Here is a 25,000-nt window from a genome sequence, read left to right on the forward strand (position 1 = left end):
CATCAATATTCATAAATGTTAATAGCCTGAATACTCGAGGGCAGCAGATCTGTCGCAGCACGGCTTCATCAGAATATTCCTCGCAGGGGGGCGAGGACTGAGGGACTGAGGGACTGAGGGACGGAGTGAGTGAGGGAGGGAGTGAGGGAGGGAGTGAGTGAGGGAGTGAGTGAGGGAGGGAGGGAGTGAGTGAGGGAGGGAGGGGTCTGCTGCTCCTTCCCTCTCCTCCATCCTTCTCTTTTCTCTTTTCTCCTCGAGCGTCCCCTCTCTCCTTATGTCCTCTCCTCTTATCTTGTCCCTCCTTTCTTCTTTTATCTTCAGTTTTTGAATGTCCTTCCCCCTACGCACTCTTTTCTTCTCCTTATCTCCTCTCCTCTTATTCCCTTCCCTCTTGCCTTATTTCCTTTCATCCTATCTCCTCTCTTTCTTTTTCTTTTTTCCTTTTCTTTCCTCTTCCAATTCATCGTCATGTCCGTCCCTGACTTTTTTGTCTCCTGTTCTGTCCCCTTCGTTTTCTTTACGTCTCTAATCCTTTATTACCTATTTCCTTGTCCTATTTCCTTCCTCATTTCCCTCAGTTTCCTGTCTCCTACATCATCTCCTTCCTTTCCTCCTTTCTTCTCCTGTCTCCTTTTCTCCCCTTCCCTCATGTCCCTCTCTTTTTTTATGAATCTTCTAATCTCTACTTAAGCTGTAGACACACACACACACACACACACACACACACACTGTAACACGCACACACACACATTCATGGGCATGCTCAGTTTAAGCGTTTGTGTAGCGCTCATGTTGTGAATGAATTCTGAATGAGTTGTGAATGCTGAGCGGATGCCCGGGTGAAAACATGAATACATTTTTGATAATGTCTCGTTCCTGCAGCGGAGCGCCAAGCCCTTTTTGTCGACTCTCTGCAAAAATTACGACGGATTAATTACCCCCCCCCCCCCCTCGTGTAGCCGTGTAGGGAGGATGATGTTGCTGATTCTGATGTTTTATGAAAGCTTTTGTAACATCAGGGGAATTTGCAGGAAGTCTCATTTTGATTCCCCAGGGTAACACAGATGTTCAGCCTTCACAGAGGGAAATCATTTCTATTTCTCTGCAGGCGTCCTCGGTGCTCTCTGATTGGTCCGTCATATCTGCTTCATTTGCATGACAGACGTTATTAACAGAGATGTTTATGAAATGCTTGATTACAAAATATTCCGAGCCAGCAGAAAAAATGGATGTCCTATGTCTGCTTAATTACTGTCATGATATTTCTATTTTTGTAGCTTTTATTGATGTTTGAATTTGTTTATTTTTAGGGAGCCTTTTATAAAATCTGGCCAGGGACAACAGATGAAAATTTGCCTTTTGGCTAACTCTGGCATATTTACCGAAATGTTTATTAATATGCAATGTCCCTGTAAAATAAAAAAAAATAAATGAATAAATAATAAATTCAAAAAAAAAAAAAAAAAAAAAAATAAGAATAAAAAATAATAAGAATAAAAAAATAAATAAAAAAATAAATAAATAATGTCAAAGATTAAAGTAGTTTGACAAATATTCAGAAGATAACTTCACAGTGTTGGTAGGAAACGTTTTCTTTGCTCCACTCGCACTTCCTCTTTGTATGTTGTAACACGCTGTGTTTTTGTGGTTGTTCAGGGTGCAGGAGTGATGTCAGTGTACCTCTTCATGAAGCGTTACGCTGAGGAGGAGCTCTACAGGCCTCACCCCGCCCTCTACCGCCCCCGCATGTCAGACTGCAGCGACTACAGCGGCCAGTTCCTCCACCCCGACTCCTGGCCTCCGCCGCAGCGAGGCCGCAGCGCCTCCGAGGTCTCCTCCGACATCTCCATCCAGCTCAACCAGACTCCGCCCCCGAAGCCCCCGCCCAAGGGGGGCGGCGGCAGCTCCCAGCAGACGCCCTCGTCCTCCGGGCCTTCATCGGCGGCGAGCTACCAGCTCCAGCCGGCGTCCTCTTCCTCCACCTCCTCCTCGTACCCCCACCCCCTCCACATGGCTGCCACTTCCACCCTAACCAGATCGTCCCACGCCCACGCTCAGGCCCACCCCCATCCGAGCGGGCCCCCGCCTCAGTCCATGCCGATGGCGGGGCCGCCCTCAGCCGTGCCTCCTCCTCGCTATCATGCACACATGCGAATGAGCGCCTCGCCATGCTAGGCGCCATGCGCAGGGAAAGGGGGGCGGGGGGGGCACAACTGGAGGGGATTAGATTGGCAACACACACACACACACACACACACACACACACATCCTTAAAGTATGGGAGGAGGGAGCGGCGAGGAAAGACAAGAGGGGCGCAGGGCAGGAGAAGCAGGTGGGCGGAGGGATGACTCACTGCTGATGGCGAGCTGGAGATGAAGAGCGACACTTAACCAAACTTTGAACACGCTGGAAGGGAGCGTGGCGGGGGGGGGGGGGGGAACGATGATTAGCAGCAACAAAAACCTTTTGTGGGGTTTCATTCATCATCAGGGCCGTGATACACAGGAAACAGGAAACAGGAAGTTGAACTTTTTCCATTCACATTTTCAGAGTTCAACACAAATAGTTTCATTTTGTCTGTTATGTTTGTTATGTTTGTGTACACCAACAGGTCAACACACTCCATGACCCCCCCCCCCCCCCCCCCCCGACGTGTCTGAGACTGACTTTAAAAAGAACGCTGTGATACTCAGTGCTCTGTATTGCGATCTACTTTAACCTGTGTACCACGACCTCCAAACACACACACACACACACACACACACACACACACACACACACACACACACACACACACAGAGGTCGACTGTATATGCATCGAGACTTATTCTGCAGCTGTAAAGAAACTCTTCCTCTCTCTCTCTCTCTCTCTCTCTCTCTCTCTCTCTCTCTCTCTCTCTCTCTCTGTCTCTCTCTCTCTCTCCAAACATAATCCTGTTCGATTCTCACCGGGTGTAAATACTGCGGTACATTTTAGGTGTTTTAGCTATCAGATTTTCTAACTTTAACGTTTTTTAAAGAGTTGAAGTCTGGGATGATGAATGTTTTAACAAACAGGGAGGAGACGACGACGTAACAGAGACTTTTTTCAAAAGTGCCAAGTCTGGGTTAACACGGTAAACTTTGACGGGACAATCGAGAAAAGAAAAAAAAAACGGGCTGCCTTGGAAGTAAGACGTAAACTTTTTTTGTACATAAAAACAAAATATTCAAATATATCTGAGACAGCAGATCTCCTGTAGCCATGTTAGACGGATTCTTGCTGGATCTAATCACTTCAGGAAAATCCAAACTTAACAATGAAATGTGACGTACCTGTTGATTCTACTTCTCTGTGTCCAGATCATCATGAAATATGAGAGATATGTGGTGGGGGGTATCAACTTCCAGGTCGTGAGCAGTTCTGGAGGTTTTTTCTCTGAATAATCACAGTTTGCAAAAAGTCAAGTATTCTTTGTTTGTTTCTCTAAATGACAACGTGCTTCCTGGTGTTTGACATGGTACATTATACTTCCTGATTTGCCTTAAAGGTCACATGTTCTGCTAAATCCTCTTCTCCATGTTTCTCTAACTCTAACGTGTGTCTCTAGTCCGTCTACAAACCCCCCAATCATTAGAAAAGTCCATCCTCTCCGTCTTCTGCCTGCTCCACTTTTCAGAAAATGTCTGCTCAAACAGGCCATTTGGAGATTTTCCCTTCATGACATCACAAAGGGCAGTAGCCCCTCCCCCAGGTGGGTGACACTCCCACAGCTAGGTGTTTGTTCTGCCCTCTGAGTCTGCCTTCTCACCGTAAATAATAGGACATGGAGCGAGAAAGACCAGAGTACACCCGAGCCCTTCCAGAGAGGGGGCGTGGTCAGACACAGCTCATTTACATATTTAAAGGTACAGACACAGAAACAGCCTGTTGTGAGCAGGGCTGAAATAGAGGGGTTTATAGACATGATCAAATACAGGATCAGAGTGGATTTAGAACAAGAAACTTCACACACATGTTTTGAGGAGCTCTGAGACTTATTTACACTGAAGAAGAGGAGGAGGATATGTGACCTTTAAGGGATCGAAAGTTTACACAAAGGACTGATAGATGTAAAGTTGCTTCAATGGGAGGCAAACTGAAAACCTGAGAGCTCCACGACGACAGATGGCTTTGCATTCTAATGCCTAATAGTCCTGTTTTAATCTATTATTAATGATCTTAGCTCAGCTGCCGTTAATTAGAGGCCGATTAAACATCTTTTGAGTCTGAGGATCGGAGGTTTAAAAGATCTTAGCCTGGAGGATGGAGAAGATGAATGCAAGAAATATAATTTATTTTAAAAATACCTGAACATCTAGTTGATGCTCTTCTGACTCTTCTTATACACCGATGGACACACCTACACATTCACACACTGTCTCGCCCAAGGACACATCGGGCATGTGGCCTCAGGAGCTGGAGATCAAACCCCGACCTTGAAAGACAACCGACTCCACCATCTGAGCCATAGCAAGTCCCTACAACTGACCTGCAAAAGTGAGCAGCGTGACTCTCTGTAAACTGGTGGCAGGCTGTAGGTCTGTACTTCATAACAATCAGCGTTACCGTAAACTGAGAGCTAAACTAGCGCACAGGTAGCTAGCAGGATTACAAACTTCACCTGGTGGAAACAGATGGTACTCAAACAGTGACACAGCTGCACTAGAAAATGCAGGTTCTGGATTCTGCTGAAACTCTTACTGGGAGACCCCCAAAAGCAGACTGTGGATTACATACTGGTGCATTTATAATCCAGATTTGATGTTAGCTGCTCACACCTTCCGTTAATTTTTTCAGTAGCCGAGGTTTCCGCTTGATCTTAACACGCCTCGACGCTGATGGTCTGAGTTTGCATGAAAGAATTTCCCACTAAAATTCAACTAAACTTAAGTTGAACTTTAATACTTGAAGTCTTCATTTTAAGTTGAGGATCCATGGACCTGTAGAGGAACTGATCCTGAGTCCTGATCCTTGTCCTCTCCATATTAGATTCAAAAACTGACGAGATTAAAAAAGGCAGCGATCAAAACAAACAGGGTGAACACATTCTTTTGACTAAGTGAATCATTCCTTTTTTATAAAGTCACTGACGGCCAGGTTTTCAGTTTGACTCCCATCGAGGTTCTCACGGTGCTCTGTGATTCGGGCCTCGTCCACACGTAGGCGGGTATTTTTGAAAACATAGCCTTTTCTGCGGGTGTTAGCTTTTCATACGCAAACCGTGTTTTAGGTCACTGAAAACGCACCTTTTGGAAAACTCCCTCCAGGGTGAAGATGTTCAGAAACTCATTTGAAGGTGTTTCTCAGTTCAGACGATTACTCCGTTTGACGTCATCGATCGTCGATGTCACTTTTGTTGTCATGAGATTAGAGCGATGGTAACGAAACTAGCGCTGGTGCTAACGTTGCTAACTGGACTTTTTACATGCTCACACATACACACACAGTTAATCTCGCACTATGTTGACGAGCAGAGGCACCTGATTGGACGACGGAGGTCACTACTGCTTCATTCAGATGACTCGACTGGATCCGGACTTCGGGTCGGTGGGATGGTTTTGAAAATGGTATGGTCACTGCAGAGGAATGGGGAGAAAATGTCAGCATGTCAAGGACATCATTGTTGACTTGGCGTGCTCATGACATCGCGTTTTTGTGTTTTCATGTGGTCGAAGATGTTTTTGAGAACTGAGCATTTGTGGACGGGAGGAGGACATCAACCCCCGTTTTAAAGAATACCCGCATCCGTGTGGACGATGCCTTTACGACTGCTTGTTTCTGTAGCATATGAACAATCGTTCCCAGCATAGGGCTTCTTCTTCGTCTGTAGCCATTTTTAGACGTTCGGGGAAATTCATTAAGCTTACAATCTGTTGTACTGTTAAAGAAAAAAAAAACAGTGTAGCAAAATGAAGTGCAGCCTTCTTTGATGAACATTTGCTCAAATCGAGAATCCTTTAGCGGGCGAGTATGAGAGCTTTCCTGCTGATGTTTTCAGATGTTTCTTTTAATTGCCAAAGCTGAGCGTTCATGCCGTGTAGTGAGCACACACACACACCAACAGACACACACAGACGTATATCTATGTAGCTGACGTCTGATCAGTGACGTCCAGAGCAGAGACGTAGCGCTCTGATGCAGTAACATGTCTTCAAACTGTGAGTAGGGTGTAAATATTCATACTGAGCTCGCCGTATGCGGTCCAAAACCGAGATGTGTTCACATCGAGGTGTAGAGGTTTACATTTAGTCCAACGACGTTTGACCGAATATCCGTCAAACGCCATCTATGTGAGTTCAATAGAGTTTGTTTTTGATCATTCCTGCAGATGTGCTACTTCAAAGTTACAGGAGTGTGTTTTTATCTGCCAGCGGTGTTTTGTTAAGTTTTAAACCAATAAAAAGCTTGCCTGGTTACAGCCTAGTCTTTGCCTCGTCTTTTTGTCTGCTCATTAAGCTCGCCTCAATTATTAAAGCGGCGGGTGGTTTGCTGGTTGTAGCGCGTCGTTGCAAATTTAAAATGCCATGTCATCTAATTAATTTGGTTTGATTTTAAAACTGTCGGATCTTGTTTCATTTTATATCAGAAGCTTTTTGGATGGTTCATATCATCGTTGAAGTTTGTTTTTCAGGCAAACATCAGCGTCCCATTAAAAACAACTCCGCGACCCACTTTTTGGTCCAGACCCACCAGTTAAGAACCACTGCTTAAGACCTATTTTTGACCCATTTGATAAATGGTCCTCAAGTTAAATATAATCTAACTTTTTGTGCTTAATAGTTTACAGAAAAATATAAAGGTCACAAAACTGTTTAGAAGGCTATTAGAAAATGTTCAAACAGGAAGTCGGGTTTTATTCTCTCTTCCACTTCCTCCGTCTCCCCGCTCTGGTGATCAGCTGATTTTGGGCGTTAACTCTTTTAGCAATCAACCAACCAGATTCAGCCAAAACCTCTCAACTAATCATCCTGCTGCAGTTAAATTTTGAAACCTGTTCTCTCTCTTCTGCAGTCAGTCTGTCATTTCAGTGCGATCGCTCCTCCACCAAGGTCACCTCCATTCCAGCGTAGGGGTCCAGACTCCATAAGGGGGGTAACACCACCACCACCAGGGTCTAGACTCCATAAGGGGGGTAACACCACCACCACCAGGGTCTAGACTCCATCAGGGGCGGCGTCCTATCCCACTGCCGACCTCACTATCCCTCTGAGTACATGAAGTCATCATGACGGAGTCTAAACGCCAAAGACATTACACATTTGTCTTTTTCTAAACTGTTAAATAAATAATTATAAACTTCTCTCCTGTGTTATCTTTTTTCTCTTATTATTTAAATCACAGAAACTTTCCTTTAATCTATCAAAGTTTACAGAGAGTCATCATCCACCTACCCGCCATTTAATGACACAGAATGAGATTGAAAAGGACAACATGATTATTTCAACAATGTATTTGAATGTGTGGATAACAGCTCTTATGTAACAATTGCAGGTCTGTAAATGAAATGCATTATGGTGCATTATCAGAGCATGACTCAGACGCTGCACAACAATAATGTGAATATTAAATAACCACCTTTTGAGCCTGTATGGTGGCAGAACAATACAAATATTATCACAATCACTTTGTTTTGTTCAAAGTACAAATATAACAATACAAATACAAACAGAACAATACAAATATTATCACAATCACTTTGTTTTGTTCTGCTTTTCTATAATGTTTCAAAAAGGGTTCGATAATCTCAAAGCCTGATTTAAAGATCTCATATGGAGCTAAATCCATTTCCCCATGTGTCTCTAGTCTGTCTACAAACCCCCCAATGATGACAAAAGTCCATCCTCTCCATCTTTTCCCTGCTCCACTTTTCAGAAAATGTCTGCTCAAACAGGCCGTTTGGAGATTTTACCTTCATGACATCACAAAGGGCAGTAGCCCTTCCCACAGGTGGGTGACACTCCCACAGCTAGGTGTTTGTTCTGCCCTCTGACTCTGCCTTCTCACCGTAAACAATAGAACATGGAGCGAGAAAGACCAGAGTACACCCAAGCCCCTTCCAGAGAGGGGGCGTGGTCACTCACAGCTCATTTAGATATTTAAAGGTACAGACACAGAAACAGCCTGTTCTGAGCAGGGCTGAAATAGAGGGGTTTATAGACATGATCAAATACAGGATCAGAGTGGATTTAGAACAAGAAACTTCACACAGATGTTTTGAGGAGCTCTGAGACTTATTTACACTGAAGAAGAGGAGGAGGATATGTGACCTTTAACCTCATGACATTGCAGATGCAGTTAAGGCATTTTATGACTTCAAATGAACAGAAATTGTGAGTAAATGTTTTTTAAAAAGAGAGCGTTTCTCCTGAGTGTTTTCAGTCCAGTAAATCGGACTCTCCTCAGTGTGAACTCAGTCTGATGTAGAGCTGCAGCAAATCTTTCAAGGCTTTTCTAAAGATGTCAATCAAGGATGTTTTTTTTTCACACCTCGATGTTCCTGAGAAAAAGTCGACTCAGCCAAAGAAACAGGGCTCACCTGTGCTGCTGCTCTGTTGGTATTCTGGGAGGCTTTGAGAGCAAACAGAGCACTTACTTCAACTCTCTCGTCCAATTTTTATTTAGCACCTTCTAATCCCTTTTGTGATTTCAGATAACTGGCCTTACAGTAATTAGAAAGTTTTGCCTCTCAAACTTGTGATGTAACTGCTGACCGAGCTCACAGCTGCACTTTCCAGGAACTCACAAATTCTGATCCGAGGAGGCAGTTTTCAAAGCAGACAGATCTCCGTTTGGGCAGCTGCTCGGTCCCACTTTAGACTGAAAACCAGGACAAATGAGCCCAAACAGAAAAGGCAGTCGTTACATTTTTAAGTCACCCTGATTGGCTGAGCAGAAAGGGTGCAGGATGATTTGGATGATTAGTTGAAGTGATTAGCAGCATGTCAGGTGTGCAGGAGCACCAAACTCAGCAAAGGGGTGGAAGGAAATGAAAACATGATCTATAAAATGTTTAAATCCTGATTATAGGAATGTGTCTTCATTAAAGGCTGCGTCCTCAGGATTGCGCAAGGATGATTAATGTCAGCAGTACATCGAAGGCTGTCCCACTTCTGAGTCAAATGAATCCTTCTCACCCCGGCTTTTGAAGGATCCTGGCCGCCGTGGTCTGCCATCGGTTGGTCTGAGTACCGCAATGCATCATGGAGCAGTTTAGTATGAACAGTGTGCTCCCTTATCATTCTTAGAAAATCCAGCCAAGCCACTGAAGATCAGGGCTCTTTTCGCTTCAACTACATACTCAATGAGACGTCATATTGAGGAATGAAAGTGTGGAGTTATGGACACAGTGAGCTGCTGAAGAGGACGCCATCTTGTTAAATTGCAATGCATGAAAAGAAGACGCGACAGAATATTGTGAGAAAAGTAGGACACATTGTGGGTAGCAGGCTGAGGTTAGAAGTTTTTCTTGAAACAGCCTCGACAGTCTCGGCCGCACCATGAACGTCATGAAGTTCTGCTCGACTGGCTTTTTTACTGTCACTGCACTTCATTTCTAAATGTTTGTCTTTCCAGCCCGGGCATCGATTTCCTCTCCGCCTGTCTTTATTACTCTGGCTCGCCTCCTGTGTAACTCTCCGTCCCCGGCAGCTTTGTGATCCATATTGACCATCCGTCTTTGTTAAGCTGCCTCTCTGTTCTGTATTAAACCTGTAAAGGCCGTCTGGTTCGACCTGTCTGTGCTGCTTTCCTCCCTCATTCTTCTCTTCTCTGATCTTGCAGATTGCCTTAAGACATGCTCACTAAGACGTTCTAGTTCTGAAGGATTGAATGTCGGTGTTCACTAATAATATATCTGTTGTTTGTTTGTTATGGTCTGGTGGGTCGGTGGAACCAAACTGTCCTCTAGGATGAATAAAGTTTGTCCAACTGTAGCCTCTGTTTTACAAAACCAGTGAAGTATTTCAGCTCTCAGCGCCTGGATCAGAGAAGCACATCGTCAAAGCTGAATAGACTAGATCCACTAGGACAGGAAGTCACACAAGGTAATGTCTTCTCGGTACTTCTCCTGTGATCTTGTAGTTCTCCTGTGATCTTGTAGTTCTCCTGTGATCTTGTAGTTCTCTTGTGATCTTGTAGTTCTCCTGAGATCTTGTAGTTCTTCTGTGATTTTGTAGTTCTTCTGTGATCTTGTAGTTCTCTTGTGATCTTGTAGTTCTCTTGTGTTCTTGTAGTTCTCCTGAGATCTTGTAGTTCTCTTGTGATCTTGTAGTTCTCCAGTGATCTTGTAGTTCTCCTGAGATCTTGTAGTTCTTCAGTGATCTTGTAGTTCTCTTGTGATCTTGTAGTTCTCCTCCTCTTGCCCGTTTCTTAAGTGGACTGGTTCTTGCAGTTAAAAACTAACTTTGACCCAAAGTAAAGTTTTCTGAACCTAAATTCACAAACTTTGTTTTGTCAAAGTCTCCTGCAATCAGTGTGAGATCATCAACCCCCTGCAGACACAAACACTGTGACAGCTTCACGCTCCTCTACCTACTCTGGAGATTAATCCCTGTCCTGATTGTCAAGAGGACTTAAGAGAAAACACTCCTCCTAATCTTCATCACCTCCCCTTCAGAGCCAACGTGGGACGAATGAGTGATGACAGCCTGTTTTTCAGAAAGAGCTTCTGTTCTGTACGAGCGGAGCGTCTTTTTTAGACTTGATTGGAGTGAAACATTAACCCTTTAATTATCAAAGAGAAGTGTGAGGGCAGAGACGTGATGGAATAAATTAAATTTGTTACGGTTTTACATACATCATTTTATCTTGCACTGTCACAATTGTAATCTATAATTACAGCGGGAAGAAATCTGAATCCATAAAAATACATATGTTATAATTTAAAGGCACTTAAACTTGATTTGTTAAAAATGGATCAAAACTGGATAAACAAAACTCAAAGATTTACTTCTGGTGTCACAGGAAACACAAAAAGTGTCCTGCTGGGTGAAAGAGAGAACAAATTAGATTTTTTTTTGACGGTGCTCTCTGCAAGCACGTATCAAGCTGAACGGACGAGATCGCCTATAGGACAGGAAGTCATACAAAGGACTGCACAAAACATCTGGTGAATTTCAAAATAAAACAGACTCCTGATCATATATTCCATCACAAAGAGACATGTAAAGGATTTTGTTACGCACACAAAAATACGCTTATATTTAAAAAAAATAGATTTATTTGAAATTCATTCTGACTGACACGTGATCAGAAGGAAATAAAACTCCATGTACACGGTGATATTTGAGACTGTTTCACATCTCGCTCTGATAGTTGGGTTCATTTGGGGCCTTGGAATTCTTGCAGCCCCTCTGTTCTCATGACATGACTTGGACCCGTTTTTGAATTCACACCTGGAACACCTTTAGACATGTTGTGACCTTTTGTCTGAAGAAATGACAGAGTGATGTGGTCACACTTCTGCCTTCCCTTTAAACGATAATAAACCACCTGTGTCTTCTCACTCTGACAGAAACACAAGCAGGATCCAAATGCTCTGTGCTGGTTCACAGGAGCTGCAGAATGCATCACAGAGAGAACCTCAGCATGTCACAGTGTGAACCATCTGAGATTACATCGATCAACCGAGAAATCCTATCACACCTACTCTCTACGCATGCGCAGAACAGACATACATCCAGCTCTGACAGCTCCTCACTCTACTCTCTCTCTCTCCCCCACTCTCTCTCTCTCTCTCAATCACGCGCCTCACAGCCATCACCTGCATCACCACCGGCTGCAAGAGTTCCTCGCACGCAGGTAAGCTTAATCCAAATATGTATTTTAACGAACCTGCCAATATTTAATGAGTACATTAGTGACATGTGACCGGTGTACGCATGCTTAGAGGTGTAGAGGAGCGTGCACGTGAACATGAACACATTGTTCTCTCCATTCAATCATCTGGGAACCGCTTTTTTGCTTTTGTATTCATCTCTAAAAAGCTGTTTGAAAGATGTGCTTTTATCAGACAGAGCTGTAAGAGGTCAAGTGAAGAAGACCTGTGTGAATGTAAGCAGGGAAACAAAATCTTCATCTGGTTCAGTGTAGAAAAGTAAGAAGTGTGAGTGAAGATATTTCAGGATCATTCAAACTGTGACAGCCACAGTCCCTCCTCCATGTTGAGAGTGTGTGATTATAAATGCTAACATCAGAACATCACGCTGGTGTCGGAGGATGTGTTGGATTTGTTCTGTTCTCTGTCAGAGGAACAGTCAGTCTGTGTTGTAGTAGTGTGTGTGCAGGCGGGATGAACACAGTGTGGGCTCCTGCTGCCTGCACCAGTCTGGATTTAGATTTTCTCTGTCTGACTATTGAATATCACCGCTTCCTGCTTATCCACTTTCTCTTTGATACAGCACAAAAAAAACATCAATATCTTTGATTCATAGCTGGAAAAAAAAAATAGAGTCTCACGTTTACTCGTCCTCTCAGCGGCCCTCCAGCTTCCCCGAGCATCTAACAATAAAAGACTGTTATTATAAGTGAAGGGGAGTACTTAATTAAGGCTCTCTTTGATTGTGTCCAGGGGCGACTTGAAGAGGACATATCATCCCCCTCCTCCACCTTTTCAAACAGTCCCCTCCTCCACCTTTTCAAACAGTCCCCTGTGGTCTCAATGAAACATCTGTGCTGTGCTTTGGTCAAAATATAACATGAATCAAGCACCAGAGGAGGTTTGTGACCCTGTATAAACCAGCTCTCTCAGGACACTCCGTTTTGGTGTGTGTCTCTTTAAATGTAATGACATCACTCCTCTGTAGCAAGAATAAAAATGGCCGACCTGCGCTAAAGTTTTGTTCTAGGCTGGAGGTGGAGTCCATGGGTGGAGATATCAGGGGAGGGGAGGGGATTTTCTGTAACCAGAATCCCACTGTGACATCACAAGGAGAGCACATTTGAAACAGAGCATTTTTCTCTGTGTTGTAAGACTTATGCAGACCACAAACAAAGGACTGGATGGGTTTATTTCACATTTTGTGGGTCAGTAGACTCTCAGGTTACCAACATATATGTTCAGAAACACTGTGAAAGTGGATTTTTTACAATATGTCTCCTTTAAGGATCACACCATTAGCTCGGCTCCTATAGACACTATAGACTGTGTCTGAAATCACTCCCTCCCTCCTCACTATGTAGTGAGTTATATGTAGGACTATATTGTGCACTCACTCAGCAAAATTAAAAAAACATGTCAGACACTACTCACTCACTCGCTCACTCACTCACTCGCTGACAGTGACGTCATTGTTGTTGTTGTTTTTTGGCTAAGAAAGACGACAAACGGTTTGTCATATCCTGAAAAGCCAATTCAGAGCAGAGAAAAATGAAAAAAATACTTGGAAATGAGGAAGAAAATCCCCAGTAATAATACAAGCAAACACCAGGGATGTGCTTGTTTAAAGGCTTTATGTGATTTTTTTGATCCAGCAGATGTCGCCCTTGAGCATGTTAGCATGCTAATGCTAGGGATCTTTATTATGCTGGTATCTTCACACTGCATGTAAATTTACCTGAAATGAGCGTGATCTAGAAACACAGTTAAGCAGTGAGTACAGTATGTTATTCTTCTTTTCTCTAGTCCCTCAATTATACAACTTTTAGCCTTTAATTGGCTAAAGCAGTGGTTCCCCAAGTGAGGGTCGAGACAATGAGAGGGGGGGAGACAATGAGAGGGGGTCGCGGGATGCCTTCCAAACAACAAAAACAAACATTTTGATTACTAATTGCATTATTGTGAAAGAAAATAGTTTAATTAATAACCACAGGAACTTTTTGGTGTCAGGACTCCAGCTGTTTCCGGCGGTGCTGCTCCGTGCTGCGCTCTGAGAACTCAACCTGTGGGCGTTGATGGACGACGGAGCAGCACTGCAAACGCACCTGGTGGAAGTTCTGTGTAATAATCTAAATGGGTACAAACCTCTCTTTGTCACTTTTAACACAGAGGTGACGTCTGACCATGAATTTAATTTAAACTGTGAAGTGTTCTGTGTCTCTTCAGTCTGTTACATGTGAAGGTTGACTTAAATACTTTGACCGCTTCTTGCCGATCCTCCTCGATGTATTCATCGTCAACATCTCTCTCCCCTCTCTGTGCCGTGTTTGTTACATCACCACTCTGAGAGGGAGCAGCAATGAAAAGCTCGATCAGGAGAGTCCTCCTCAAACCAACACAAGCTTGAAATCTGCTTCTATGAAGTTTTGTTAAGATCTTCCTCTGCTCTTTTATAGAAAGACTTTTTGTACAGGACTCACAGTTTTCACATTGTGACTCTACAAAACACAGAACCGCACATCCCATCATGCCTCAGCTCTCTCCACGGACTCTGATAACCGCCGACAGCTATGTGTCTATAACAATCACGACCGATGCTCTGAGCGCTGCTGTTTTGTATTCACAGCAGGATTCATATCGTGGCAGCGTTCATGATGCAGAGCGGGTCCTCGTTTGTCCTTGAACTTTTAGTCTCTGCAGCGTGCATCTGTGCAGCCGCCTGCCTGCCCCTCGGGCGTTTTGTTTGCTCGCTCGGTCTGCTGCAGGAGCATCAGGATTATTGTAGTTTCAGAGCACAAAGTTAGGACGCTAAAGTCTGTTGTCACTGATTACAGGCGCTCCAAGGGTCTCCCAGGGACTTTTCCAGGGGGTCAGGATAAGCAGCGATCAGAACACTGAGGGCTTGATTCATTACATGGCTTTTTACACCCACTTGCTTGTTCACACATGCACCTCACAGTGGGAGAATTTCCCTGCCGCTCAGGAGGAGACATTCAAGACATGAAATAAAAAGAACAACGTTGAAACGGTCGAGGAAGCAGCGGCGTCCTTTATACAACGCCGTCATGAGAATGTTGCTGCCTGTAGTCTGACATGTTCACAATATCAACAAAAGAGCAAAGTGAGGAAAAGAAAACAATAAAGCAGTTTTTTTCTACATGCATGGAGATCTCACAGCCTCGTGCATACAGTCTATGATGGAGTGCCGTTCACAAAGTAACTTCACCATCCCCCCACCCCCCCTCGACCTCCCCACCTCTCAAAGAGTATGAGTAACGTCGAGTGTAACGAGTGTCTGCGTTCACACATGCAGCTAAATGTGAAAACGTCAGGACGTGTTCAGGAGTTTTGTGTGAATGTGAAAGCTCTCAAAGTGGCACCAATTAAAATTAGAGCTCGCTAAATGCTAATGCTAATCTATGCTTCTTCTGATTGGCCTAAAGTTATAAATGCATGAGCCCGTTTCTTCAGGGGCTTTGTGTCATGGGTCACATTTTTGATATTTAAAATGAGTTTTTTATAAACAGCTGACTGAAAGCAGTCTTTTGTGATGTGTTTATCGAGCATGTTGAAATGGCTTTAACGATGGAAAAGTGATTTTTGAAGAAGCTCTAATCACAAGCAGTTTTTCTCCTTCAGATGATCTTTCAGGCGTCGCTCTTACAGAGATGTATTTACATGTTATCAAGAATATCTGGGTGATTAACTCGGGTCTGTGACGTTGGAGTTGCTCGCTCCCCTCTGAGCAGGAAATCAGAATCCATCCTTCAGAGTTTGGTCTTTAGAAACCCGGAGCGTGACGCCACAGTCTGAACGTCAGAGCCTTTTTGTGTGTGCCGAGCGAGGAGGGATAAATGCTGCATGAGCAGAACTTCACACTTTGGCACTTTCACCAGGACTTTCTGAAAGTTTAATCAGCAGCCCAGAAATCCTGCAGGGCAGCTCTGAATGTCTTCTTGTTATTCAGTTGGAGGGGGGCGGAGGTGTTAAGAGTGTGTAGCGTTTTGTCTGGACGGACTCACTGCTCACTTCCTGTCATGACACGCTTTGATTTGTGCCTCTGATCCTGATTCATTACGCTCCGTTCCTGTGAGTGACTCCAGAACGCCGTTATCTACACGCTCTGATAGAAAAGAGGAGAGAGAGGGGAGGATTTGTTGATGCTCACATTTCACATTTACACAAATGAACTCTGGACGTATTCCTGATATCAGAATAAGATGAATGTTAGACTCTCCCTGTAGAGGAACACAAACACTTCAGAACACTGTAACTGTGTGAAACTAAACTCTTTTTTTTATGCTGTTATTTATCGTACAGCGGTTTGGTCCCGCTCCAACACTTCAGAATATGACAAGTTCTCCCATCAGTTATGGATGTTGTCCTCTAACGTCTTCACACCTCGGGTTCGTTTGCTCTGGTCTGAATCAGGGACCAGTTTGTTCCAATTGTTGCATAATTACCTCTAGTTTGTTCTGTGTTCACACGCGGTGGCGATTCTAGAGTCTGTTGGGGCCCCAGGGAAAACATAATTAGAGGCCCTAAAACCCACATTCACCACCATCATGTCCGCCATCATCCAGACGCTTACTCCTCTTACTTCCTTTTTCTCTCCTTTAGACGGATCATTCCTCTTCATTATTAACTTTCATCCACAAACTTCACAGCAATAATGCAGCAACGCTTAGCAGGGCAATGAGTGAGTGTTGTCTGATGGGGCCCCCTTTAGGGAGGTATCCTACTGTCATTGCAAAATTTGCACGTTTTGGGCCGCTGCCTTTGTTTAAAGTTTGCTGGTCAGGGGTCCCAAGCAGTTGCCTGTTGACAAGCAACGTTTCTGTCCAGTGGTAATTCTAGAGTCCGTTAGGGCCCAAGGCACAAATCAATTGGGGGGGGGGGGGCCTTAGGGAGGTATTCGACTGTCAATGCGTAATTTGCACATCATGGGTCGCTGCTTTGGTTTAAATTTTGTCAGCCAGAAGATTTGTTCTGTAACTGTAAACATCATGATTAAAATATTTAAAAAGGTCGAATATGGTCGCTGTAACTTGGAGTCTCCCGGGATCGTCAGCGGTCAGAAACGCCTCCAGCTGTTCTGTTGATGTGGAGAAACTCAGGACCCCCTGCTGTGCTGCTGCTGGAGGTTTGAATGTGGATCCAGGGTTTTTTTTTTCTGTGGTTTCAGCAACACACACAAAAAACATCCTTTTCATGGTGCTGACGGGGATCCTCTCTTCAGGAACATTCTGCCTGCTGAGAAATAAAGATGTGAGCAGCCGCTCTGCTCAGATGCCCGTGAGCAAGGCATCAAATCTGTGCACGATTGTCTCAGCTTTTTAAGGAATCTGCACGTCATGTCAGCGCAGGAGACGGCGGTGAGTGAGGCGTCGCACCGGCACGGGAGAAAAGTTGAACGGATGAAACGCGCTGAGAGAAAAGTCACCAAAGTGACTCACACGTCTGTCATCATCTCTCCTCTTGTACTCACTCTGCATGCAAACATGTTCATGCAGAACATACGAGTGTGTGTGTGTGTGTGTGTGTGTGTGTGTATGAGTGTGTGTGTGTGTGTGTGTGTGTGTGTCCGTCATGTATCTCTGCACACCGATGCAATTCACACTTTTTTTTTCATTTTTTTTAAATCTCAGCAAAATCCTCTCAGCTGGTTCATCCATCCCTCTACTCCCCCAACACACACACACACACACACACACACACACACACACACACACACACACACACACACACACACACACACACACACACACACACACACACACACAAGCAAACACATGTACACACATACACACGCTCGCCAGCTCCATCACAGACTTTGGAATTCACTGTTGCCATGGCGATGGAAGAGAGCACGCTCTCTCTCGCATCGCCTGTTTCTTTTCTATTGCTTTATCTGGCTCTGTGTGTCGAGGCACAGCAGCTTCTCTCGCTCTGACAGGAGGCTCGCTTTCCTCCACACAAGCATCAGGTTTTTAAAAATGTTTTATTTTGTTTGTTTGTGAATTTTTTCATCAAGAACATGTAATCGATGTGGTTTAGAAAACTACTTTGATTGGGCGATGTTTCTGTACAGGAGCGTTTTCTTGGCTCGTCTGTTAATCGAAAAACCTCCTTTCCCCATCTTTTCATCTCCTCTTCACACTCTGTCCCTTCTCTTCCTCTCTCTTCCTCTCTCTCTCTCTCTCTCTCTCTCTCTCCTCACCCCACCACCTTCCTCTCCGCCTCTTTCCTTCTCTTCTTCTCTCAGTAACTAAGATGACTGCCATGACAATTCATTGAGAGGAGAGGACGCCAAGTGAAGCATCAGCCAACCCGCTGAAGAAGGAGAGGAAGGAGTGATCGGGGGTGAAAAAAGAGAGGAAGAGGAAGAGGAAAAGAAAGAGGGAGGGGCAGGACGAGCGAGGGGGAAAGGGAAGGGGAGAGTAATCGAGGGATAAACGGTGGATGGAGGCGGCTCGGACCGAGGCTACGAGGCGCTCTTCACTGACGAGGAAGAAGAAGAAGAACAGCAGCAGCAGCGGGGGGGAGAGAGGATGGAGGCTAAAGGCAGAAACATGCCCCCAGGTAAGACTCTCACACACACACACACACACACACACACACACACACACACACACACACACACACACACACAGAGGGGTGTGTGGTCAAACAGGAAACAACCCGATGCATCGTACATTCATACATGTGTTTGAATATTCGACCATCATTTAAACACACAAACAAGCATGGGCAATCATGCCGGAAAACACCCACGCACACACACACACACACACACACACACACACACACACACACACACACACACACACACACACACACACACACACACACACACACACAGAGGAAGCTGGTTCTGATTCAAGCTAAATCTTTGCTTTAAGACTGAGTGCAGCGAGCGGCGACACAGAACCAGTTTTTTTAAACTGAAACTTAAAATGTCGTTCTTTCTGCGTTCTGTCTTTCAAAGCGATGAGGCGGTGGACCTCAGCATCGTTTTTCTCCAGCAACAAACCAATAGGAGGCGTTTAAATCGGCGTTTACAGAGTGCTATGTCATCACTTTAACTGAGTTCAGTGTTTTTAAACGTTAATATAAAAGAGCTGAAAATAATTCTGTTTGAATCTTTACAGCCTGAAAGAACTCAAAACTAAGGCTGACAAACGATTAGAATTTTGAATCACGATTAATCGCTACATTTCAAAAGTTAATTGCATTTTTAATTACATGTTTTAATTCCATTATTTCACATTCCAAAATAAAACTTGTTGGGCTTTTATTTTAAAAGTTTGTCCTGTCTTAAGCTTAGAGTGTTTTACTTGCTGTGTGCTTTTATTTTTAAATAATGTAAGGCCTTTCTCGTAGATGGAAGTTGAGGACATGAAGTTGTGCTGCATTCAAGTGTTGTCGGACAAATCAGAAAAAGTAGTTTCTGAGTTGTAAAATGAACGTGAACGCCTGCTGAAGTCGGAATAACGACTCGGAAACTCGGAGAAGACCGAAGTGCCCGACTGGCCGACTGGGGAAGAAAAATATGTTTTGTCAATGTTGACATACTTTTGATTAATTCACTTATTGCACTTCAACTTTTTGCTCAAATATAACTCGTGACAGAGACATTCACACTGAAGTCGACTTTGACCACCCGAGCAGCACCTGAATGCAGCATTAAGCACAGAAGCAGAAAGTAGTTATGGATCCCAATCTGAGGTCAAACCGTTTAAAGGAACGGTAACAAAGGTCAATGTGTGATGTCATGAGGTCAATGTGTGATGTCATCAGGTGGATATTACTGTCTGAGAGTTTATTAAAGTGAAATGAGACATTCAAAGATGCAGCAGTGTTCTTCTTTTACATCACTGAGACTACAGGGAGACACTGAGGACCACTATCTACGGAGAGCCTGAAGGGACAAAATTAGATGACGTTAAATCGTTTATGCTGACAGTCCGACTTAAAAGAGAAGGTTTAAGATTCTGATGGAAGTTAAAGCAGCGACAGAATCTAACGGGTACAAGAAAAACATGACGTATCTGAAATGATCTGGATATTTCATGTTAGGAGAAGTAGCAGTTAGCACGCTACAAAAACCTCAAAACACAAAAGTCAGGATGATTTAAACGTCACAGGAGTTTGATGAAGATGAATCAGCTGAGTTAGATTTGATCGTCTGCGAGGGACTTACCTCCTGCACTCTGCAGCAGCAGGTCACCACCAGGGTCAGAGTACCGGTGCTCCCTGTTATTCTGGGATTGGTGTTGCCATGGAAACACCCCTCAGGTCGGCTGAATTAGTCAAAGAGTTTTTAAAAAGCCGTCTGTCTGTACCATCAATGGTTTCACATTCATGAGCGTTCAGGTCCGCTTTTTAGATTCTCGGTGAGGACGTGAACATTTAACCCATGAAGACCCTCCCTCCCTTCCTTCCTCTCTTCCTTCCCTCTCCCTGCCTTCCTCCCTTCCTTCCTCCCTTCCTTCCTCTCTTCCTTCCCTCTCCCTGCCTTCCTCCCTGCCTTCCTCCCTGCCTCCCTTGTTCCTTGAATGTTTCCTGTATGTTTCCTGAAGCAGCACATGTGATGTATCTCCTCCTCACTGTTCACCGCTCAGCTTCAGATCTCTGCTCTCCCTCCTTTCTCTCTCTCTCGTCTTTTGACCCTCCTTTTGTATCCGTAGGTACGTAAAACCCCTGCACCTCGCTTCCTTTCCTTTCTCTCTCCTCTGCTGGTTCCCTTTAGGTGTCTCCTTCACAGAAGCTCTAAGTGAACATGCATCAGGACATTTTGTTTTATTTCATCTTCATCTCATTTATCTCGTTATCTCAGGATGTCGACGCTGGTTTTTCCTGTGAAAAGAACTTCATTTCAGCAGTTTTCTCGAGATCACAACAAATTAACTTCTCACGGGAAAACCAGCGTTGTTATGGTAACGAGAAATAAAGAGATCCAGATTTTTAGAAAGCAACGCAAGGCCCCGTTAACACGACAACGAGTTCAGCTGAAGACGCTAAGCTTTTGTTTCAATGTGTGTTTTGGGGCCTTTCTTGGGGAGGTCAGCTGGAGAGGAGAGAGCGTGGGGCGTGGGGGGCGGGCACAGGCGCTTCCTCTGTGCATGGGGCGTGCAACAATAACCCCTGCGCTATACGACGCCCCGGTAACCTTTAGCTGCATTTTGGCAGTTTTCTAAAACTGCTCCAACTGCATCGTCAAGGAAACTTGCAAAATGTAGTTCTACTAAAACAACAGCCAGACGCGGGTCGGTAGACTACAACAACAATGGCGGACCTCCAATTCAGTTTGTGAAAATGTCGCCTGGCTTGACTCCCAGTCGCCATTTTTATAAATCTACTCTCTTTGTACTTCCTGGAGCGGGACCCCCCGACGTCATCGTCCGTGTGTTCACCATGTCAGTATGTTCTCAACTCACCGCTCTGTGGGAGGAAGTCACACCGCCAACTACTGGCCTGGCATGCACACTACAGCGTTTTTAGTCGTTTTTGTGCACAGTAGTTGTTATCAAGACGTAATCATGTGAACGCAGAACTTTTTTGAAAACTAAAAATGATTCAGTCTCCTGTGGGTCGTTCAAATGTGGCCTCGTTGAAAACATAGTCAAATAAAATGCTGGATGTTTGTCTGCTCCGGGCTTCTGTACCTCTAAGGCGTCACAGATTTATTTTTCTCCACACGCAGTTGGTCAAAGAATTCAAAATGTCTTCTTTTCCACGTCTGTAAACTGTAAAGTCGATCTCTCCGAGGTTCACTTTGTGAAGGTCCGATTTGAAAAGTGCCGACCTGCTGGGAGAATCCACTGGTCTATGAAAAAGGAAAAGCGTTCCCTCTTTGTCTCCCTGCAGTCCATCTTCCACCGTCCAGCGCTCACTTCTGATACGATATTTGATGCTTTATGTTTTTGTTGTTGCTGCTTCAGGCTGTGTGCTGTTTAAACTGCTACAGTGTGTTCACACAGGATGAGATAGAAAGCCTCGTTCCCAGCAGCAGCTCCGACCCGTCACCCGCTGCAGCCCGGTGGGGACAGTCGTCGTATTAATGCATAAATATTTGACAGTTCAATGAATAAATTTAAACAGACTGGAACACAAAGAAAGAGTTTGAGGATCTGGGTTTTAATTTCATGGCTGTTCAACCTCTGAGGCCGTTTTTAAACTAGGTTAACGACTAACAGCAACCTGTAGGTCACCACGGCAACCTGTTGGTCACCACAGTGAACATTAACAGCAACCTGTAGGTCACCACGGCAACCTGTTGGTCACCACGGTGATCATTAACAGCAACCTGTAGGTCACTGGTCTTTGTGTTCTCCTCAGATATCAGTTTCCTTCCCCGGCCGGCGATGTGGTGGTGCGAGCGGGGCATCCAGGTGCTGCTGACCACCATGGGAGCGTTCGCGGCGTTCGCCCTCATGACCGTGGCCATCGGCACGGACTACTGGCTGTACGCCCGCGCCTTCATCTGCAACAGCACGGCCAACTCGTCCCAGGAGGAGTCCAACAACAAGGACAAGAAGGACCCCGGGGCGCTCACCCACTCGGGCCTCTGGAGGATCTGCTGCCTGGAAGGTACGGCTCGCGTTTACGTCTTTGTGTGTTCAAGGTCGTGGAAACCTCCGGACGCCACGGGGGGCTGAATGTGTTTGTTTCCTCATCGCTGGTCACTGCAGGGTGGTGAGGTTTGTTTGCTCATCGATGTAAACATGAACAGAGATGAAAATATGTGTTTTATCACAACCAGACAACCAGGATGATATTCTGCTCTTCTTTGGTTTATTTTTCCAAACTCTTCTCTTTATCTTCTTTTGGTCATCGTCAGGTCAGTAGTGAAAACAATCGGTGATATTGTTAATTTGCAGCTGAATCAATATCTGCTGCTGCCTCGTTGTTTTTGTTTTTTTAAATGGTAAATGGACTTGATAGAGACCAGTGAAGATGTGTCTATGTGTGGCGGCCATCTTGGAGAGGTGTATTGTAGAAGAGTAAATGCTCTTAAACAATCAGACAGAGACTATGGCTGGTGAATCGATTGATAAACAGGAAATACCAGAGGGAGACAGAGCTAAAAGAGTAATCATGTGAATCCTAAAGGTAAAAATATCCAATTTGATCGCATACAGACTTGGAATACACTCATTCTGGCCAGTGTCCAAGTTAAAGTAAAGGGGCCACGAGGTTAATATTTACCATGTTGATGTTAAAGGGCTTGATTGCCAGATTGTCCAGGTAATATCACACAATGTTTTGCTTGTTTTATTGTGCTTGTAATCGGCATTGGAACTAAGGAAAACCTCAGTGTCCTTTTGAGAATAAATAAATGTTTGAGAATGGCTCTTATGAATGGTGAACGGACTTGAGCTTGTTTAGTTCTCTTCTAGTCTTCTGACTACTCAAAGCTCTTTCACACCGCAGGTCACACCTACACATTCACACACTGATGGTAGAGGTTGATATGTAAAGAGTCCATCAGTTTTATCTGTGGCTGCAGGAGCTGGGGACCGAATACCCTACTTTCCAGTTCAGAGACAACCAACCCTAACACTGAGCACAGCCACCCAATTGTGCAGCACCTGCCTGCTTCAGGTGTGCACTGCCATCATGCTTCTTAACCGACATACGAGCTGGCTCAGGGTGAACTTTTCCAGCCTGCAGAGCTTTTAACAATGACCACAAATGCAGAGCTTTCCTCAGACATTCAGAGCAGTCAGCCAGTCGAGGAAAGGAGAAAATAAAATAGTCTATGAAAGATCAAACTTGATGTCTTCTGGCACATTTGACTGTTTTAATGGTAGTTATAATGGCATGTTTGCTGACTCAGTTCTAAAGAGTTTGTGAATTGCAAAGCTGCATCCCTATCTTTGAATAAACTCTATATTTATGTACTGACTCAGAGTCTATAACATGTTGTCAGAGGAGAGTTTAGGAGTTTGACTTCAGGGCGCTTTGATTTGCACGATTTGATCAGGAAGCAACCGTGGTTGCACTGCACCCTGCTTCCCGTTCCCAATCATCCAAGTGCCCAACCCTCATGGGCTTATAAGACAATAAGAATTCAGTTGCAGTGGTTCACATTTACAAATCATAACATTACAAAGTTGCCGGCTCCTGTCACAGTTCAGTCTTAAACAACGTGTTCTGTCTTTTTTTCCCAGGCTTTACAAACAAAATCTGCTGTAACAAAGGTTCCTTTTTTAAAACACAACTCAAGTTTTTTGTAATCAACTTAAATTGAAGACATTCTTGTAAAAAGAACATCCCTTATGTCAGCGTACATCGGGCAGTAAAACAAAAAGTGAATCTCGTTTTCAGTTTCTCCTAACTCAACAAACAAACTCTGTCTTCCTCTGGAATGGCATTAAACCTGCCGGTCTCTACAGCTAAAGGCAATGTTCCTGAACGATCAGTGATGCCACTGTGGCATTGCCGTGTCTGCAGGCATCTTAAATCCTGCCATCGAGAAAAAATCCTCAGCTCGTACCACATCTTGTTTGGAAGCTGTATCTTGAATGCGTTATGATTGGCTGGTTTCCTGGCACTGTTACAGATAAACGGATTTCTGCTTGTACAGATCTGTGCTTTTATTCTTCTCATCCATGTACAGACACATGCAGCACTTACATATATATACACTCACACATAAAGCTCATCACTGTGCCCTGGAGCTCACATATGAGTGGTGACTCATTCAGTGAGTGATTAAGAAGTGTTCCTGCATTTCTTCACCTGATAGGCCGCTTTAACAGCAGGAGAGTCAGAATAAACACTCACACACACACATGAGAGATGATGTTTCCTGGACATGTTGTAAAGACTCTTTCTGTTGGAGTTTAAAGTGTGACACAGGCGGCATTATAACCTTTAATGGTGAACGGCATCAGCCACACTTTCACAGAACTTGATGCCTGCGTGCTCAAAGGTTGTCACATATCTGTCATGCCACACTTTGACTTCTTTTGTTGCCCTGCAGCTTTTTTTCACAACTGCAGCTACCTTTCAGGTTAAACTCCTGTCAGGGTTCTCATCTGTCTTTGAACCTGTCACTCAATGATTCCTGGACAATTTTCAACCGATTTTTGAGTCGCACAACAGGCTACCAACCACAGAGACGTGGATGTTAGCAACACTAGCTCGGTTAGCTT

General features: G+C 44.4%; 3 protein-coding genes across 5 annotated transcripts in view; 2 read left to right on the top strand and 1 right to left on the bottom strand.

Annotated features, from left to right (window-relative positions):
* The window catches only part of cacng7a (calcium channel, voltage-dependent, gamma subunit 7a), a 35,384-nt gene extending 28,946 nt beyond the window's left edge, over nucleotides 1–6,438 (top strand). The window contains exon 6 of the mRNA XM_020655240.2: nucleotides 1,657–6,438. Within this exon, the coding sequence (XP_020510896.1) occupies nucleotides 1,657–2,175 (519 nt within the window). The 3' untranslated portion in view covers nucleotides 2,176–6,438. The remainder of the gene's footprint in view (nucleotides 1–1,656) is intronic.
* The window catches only part of LOC110000062 (voltage-dependent calcium channel gamma-6 subunit-like), a 91,032-nt gene that overhangs the window by 29,917 nt on the left and 36,115 nt on the right, over nucleotides 1–25,000 (bottom strand). The window lies entirely within an intron of this gene.
* Nucleotides 11,679–25,000, top strand: part of LOC110000056 (voltage-dependent calcium channel gamma-4 subunit) — a 26,341-nt gene continuing 13,019 nt past the window's right edge. Inside the window, exons 1-3 of one of the 2 annotated variants that reach the window (XM_020655235.2) lie at nucleotides 11,679–11,821; nucleotides 18,103–18,419; nucleotides 22,179–22,430. In XM_020655235.2, coding sequence (XP_020510891.2) covers nucleotides 18,389–18,419; nucleotides 22,179–22,430 — 283 coding nt within the window. In that variant the 5' untranslated portion in view covers nucleotides 11,679–11,821; nucleotides 18,103–18,388. Of the gene's footprint in view, nucleotides 11,822–17,670; nucleotides 17,824–18,102; nucleotides 18,420–22,178; nucleotides 22,431–25,000 lie in introns of those variants that run through there. The other variant, XM_020655234.2, reaches the window with a different exon arrangement.

This window comes from Labrus bergylta, chromosome 19, assembly GCF_963930695.1.
Source record: "Labrus bergylta chromosome 19, fLabBer1.1, whole genome shotgun sequence".
In the NCBI taxonomy this organism is placed as follows: Eukaryota; Metazoa; Chordata; class Actinopteri; order Labriformes; family Labridae; genus Labrus; species Labrus bergylta.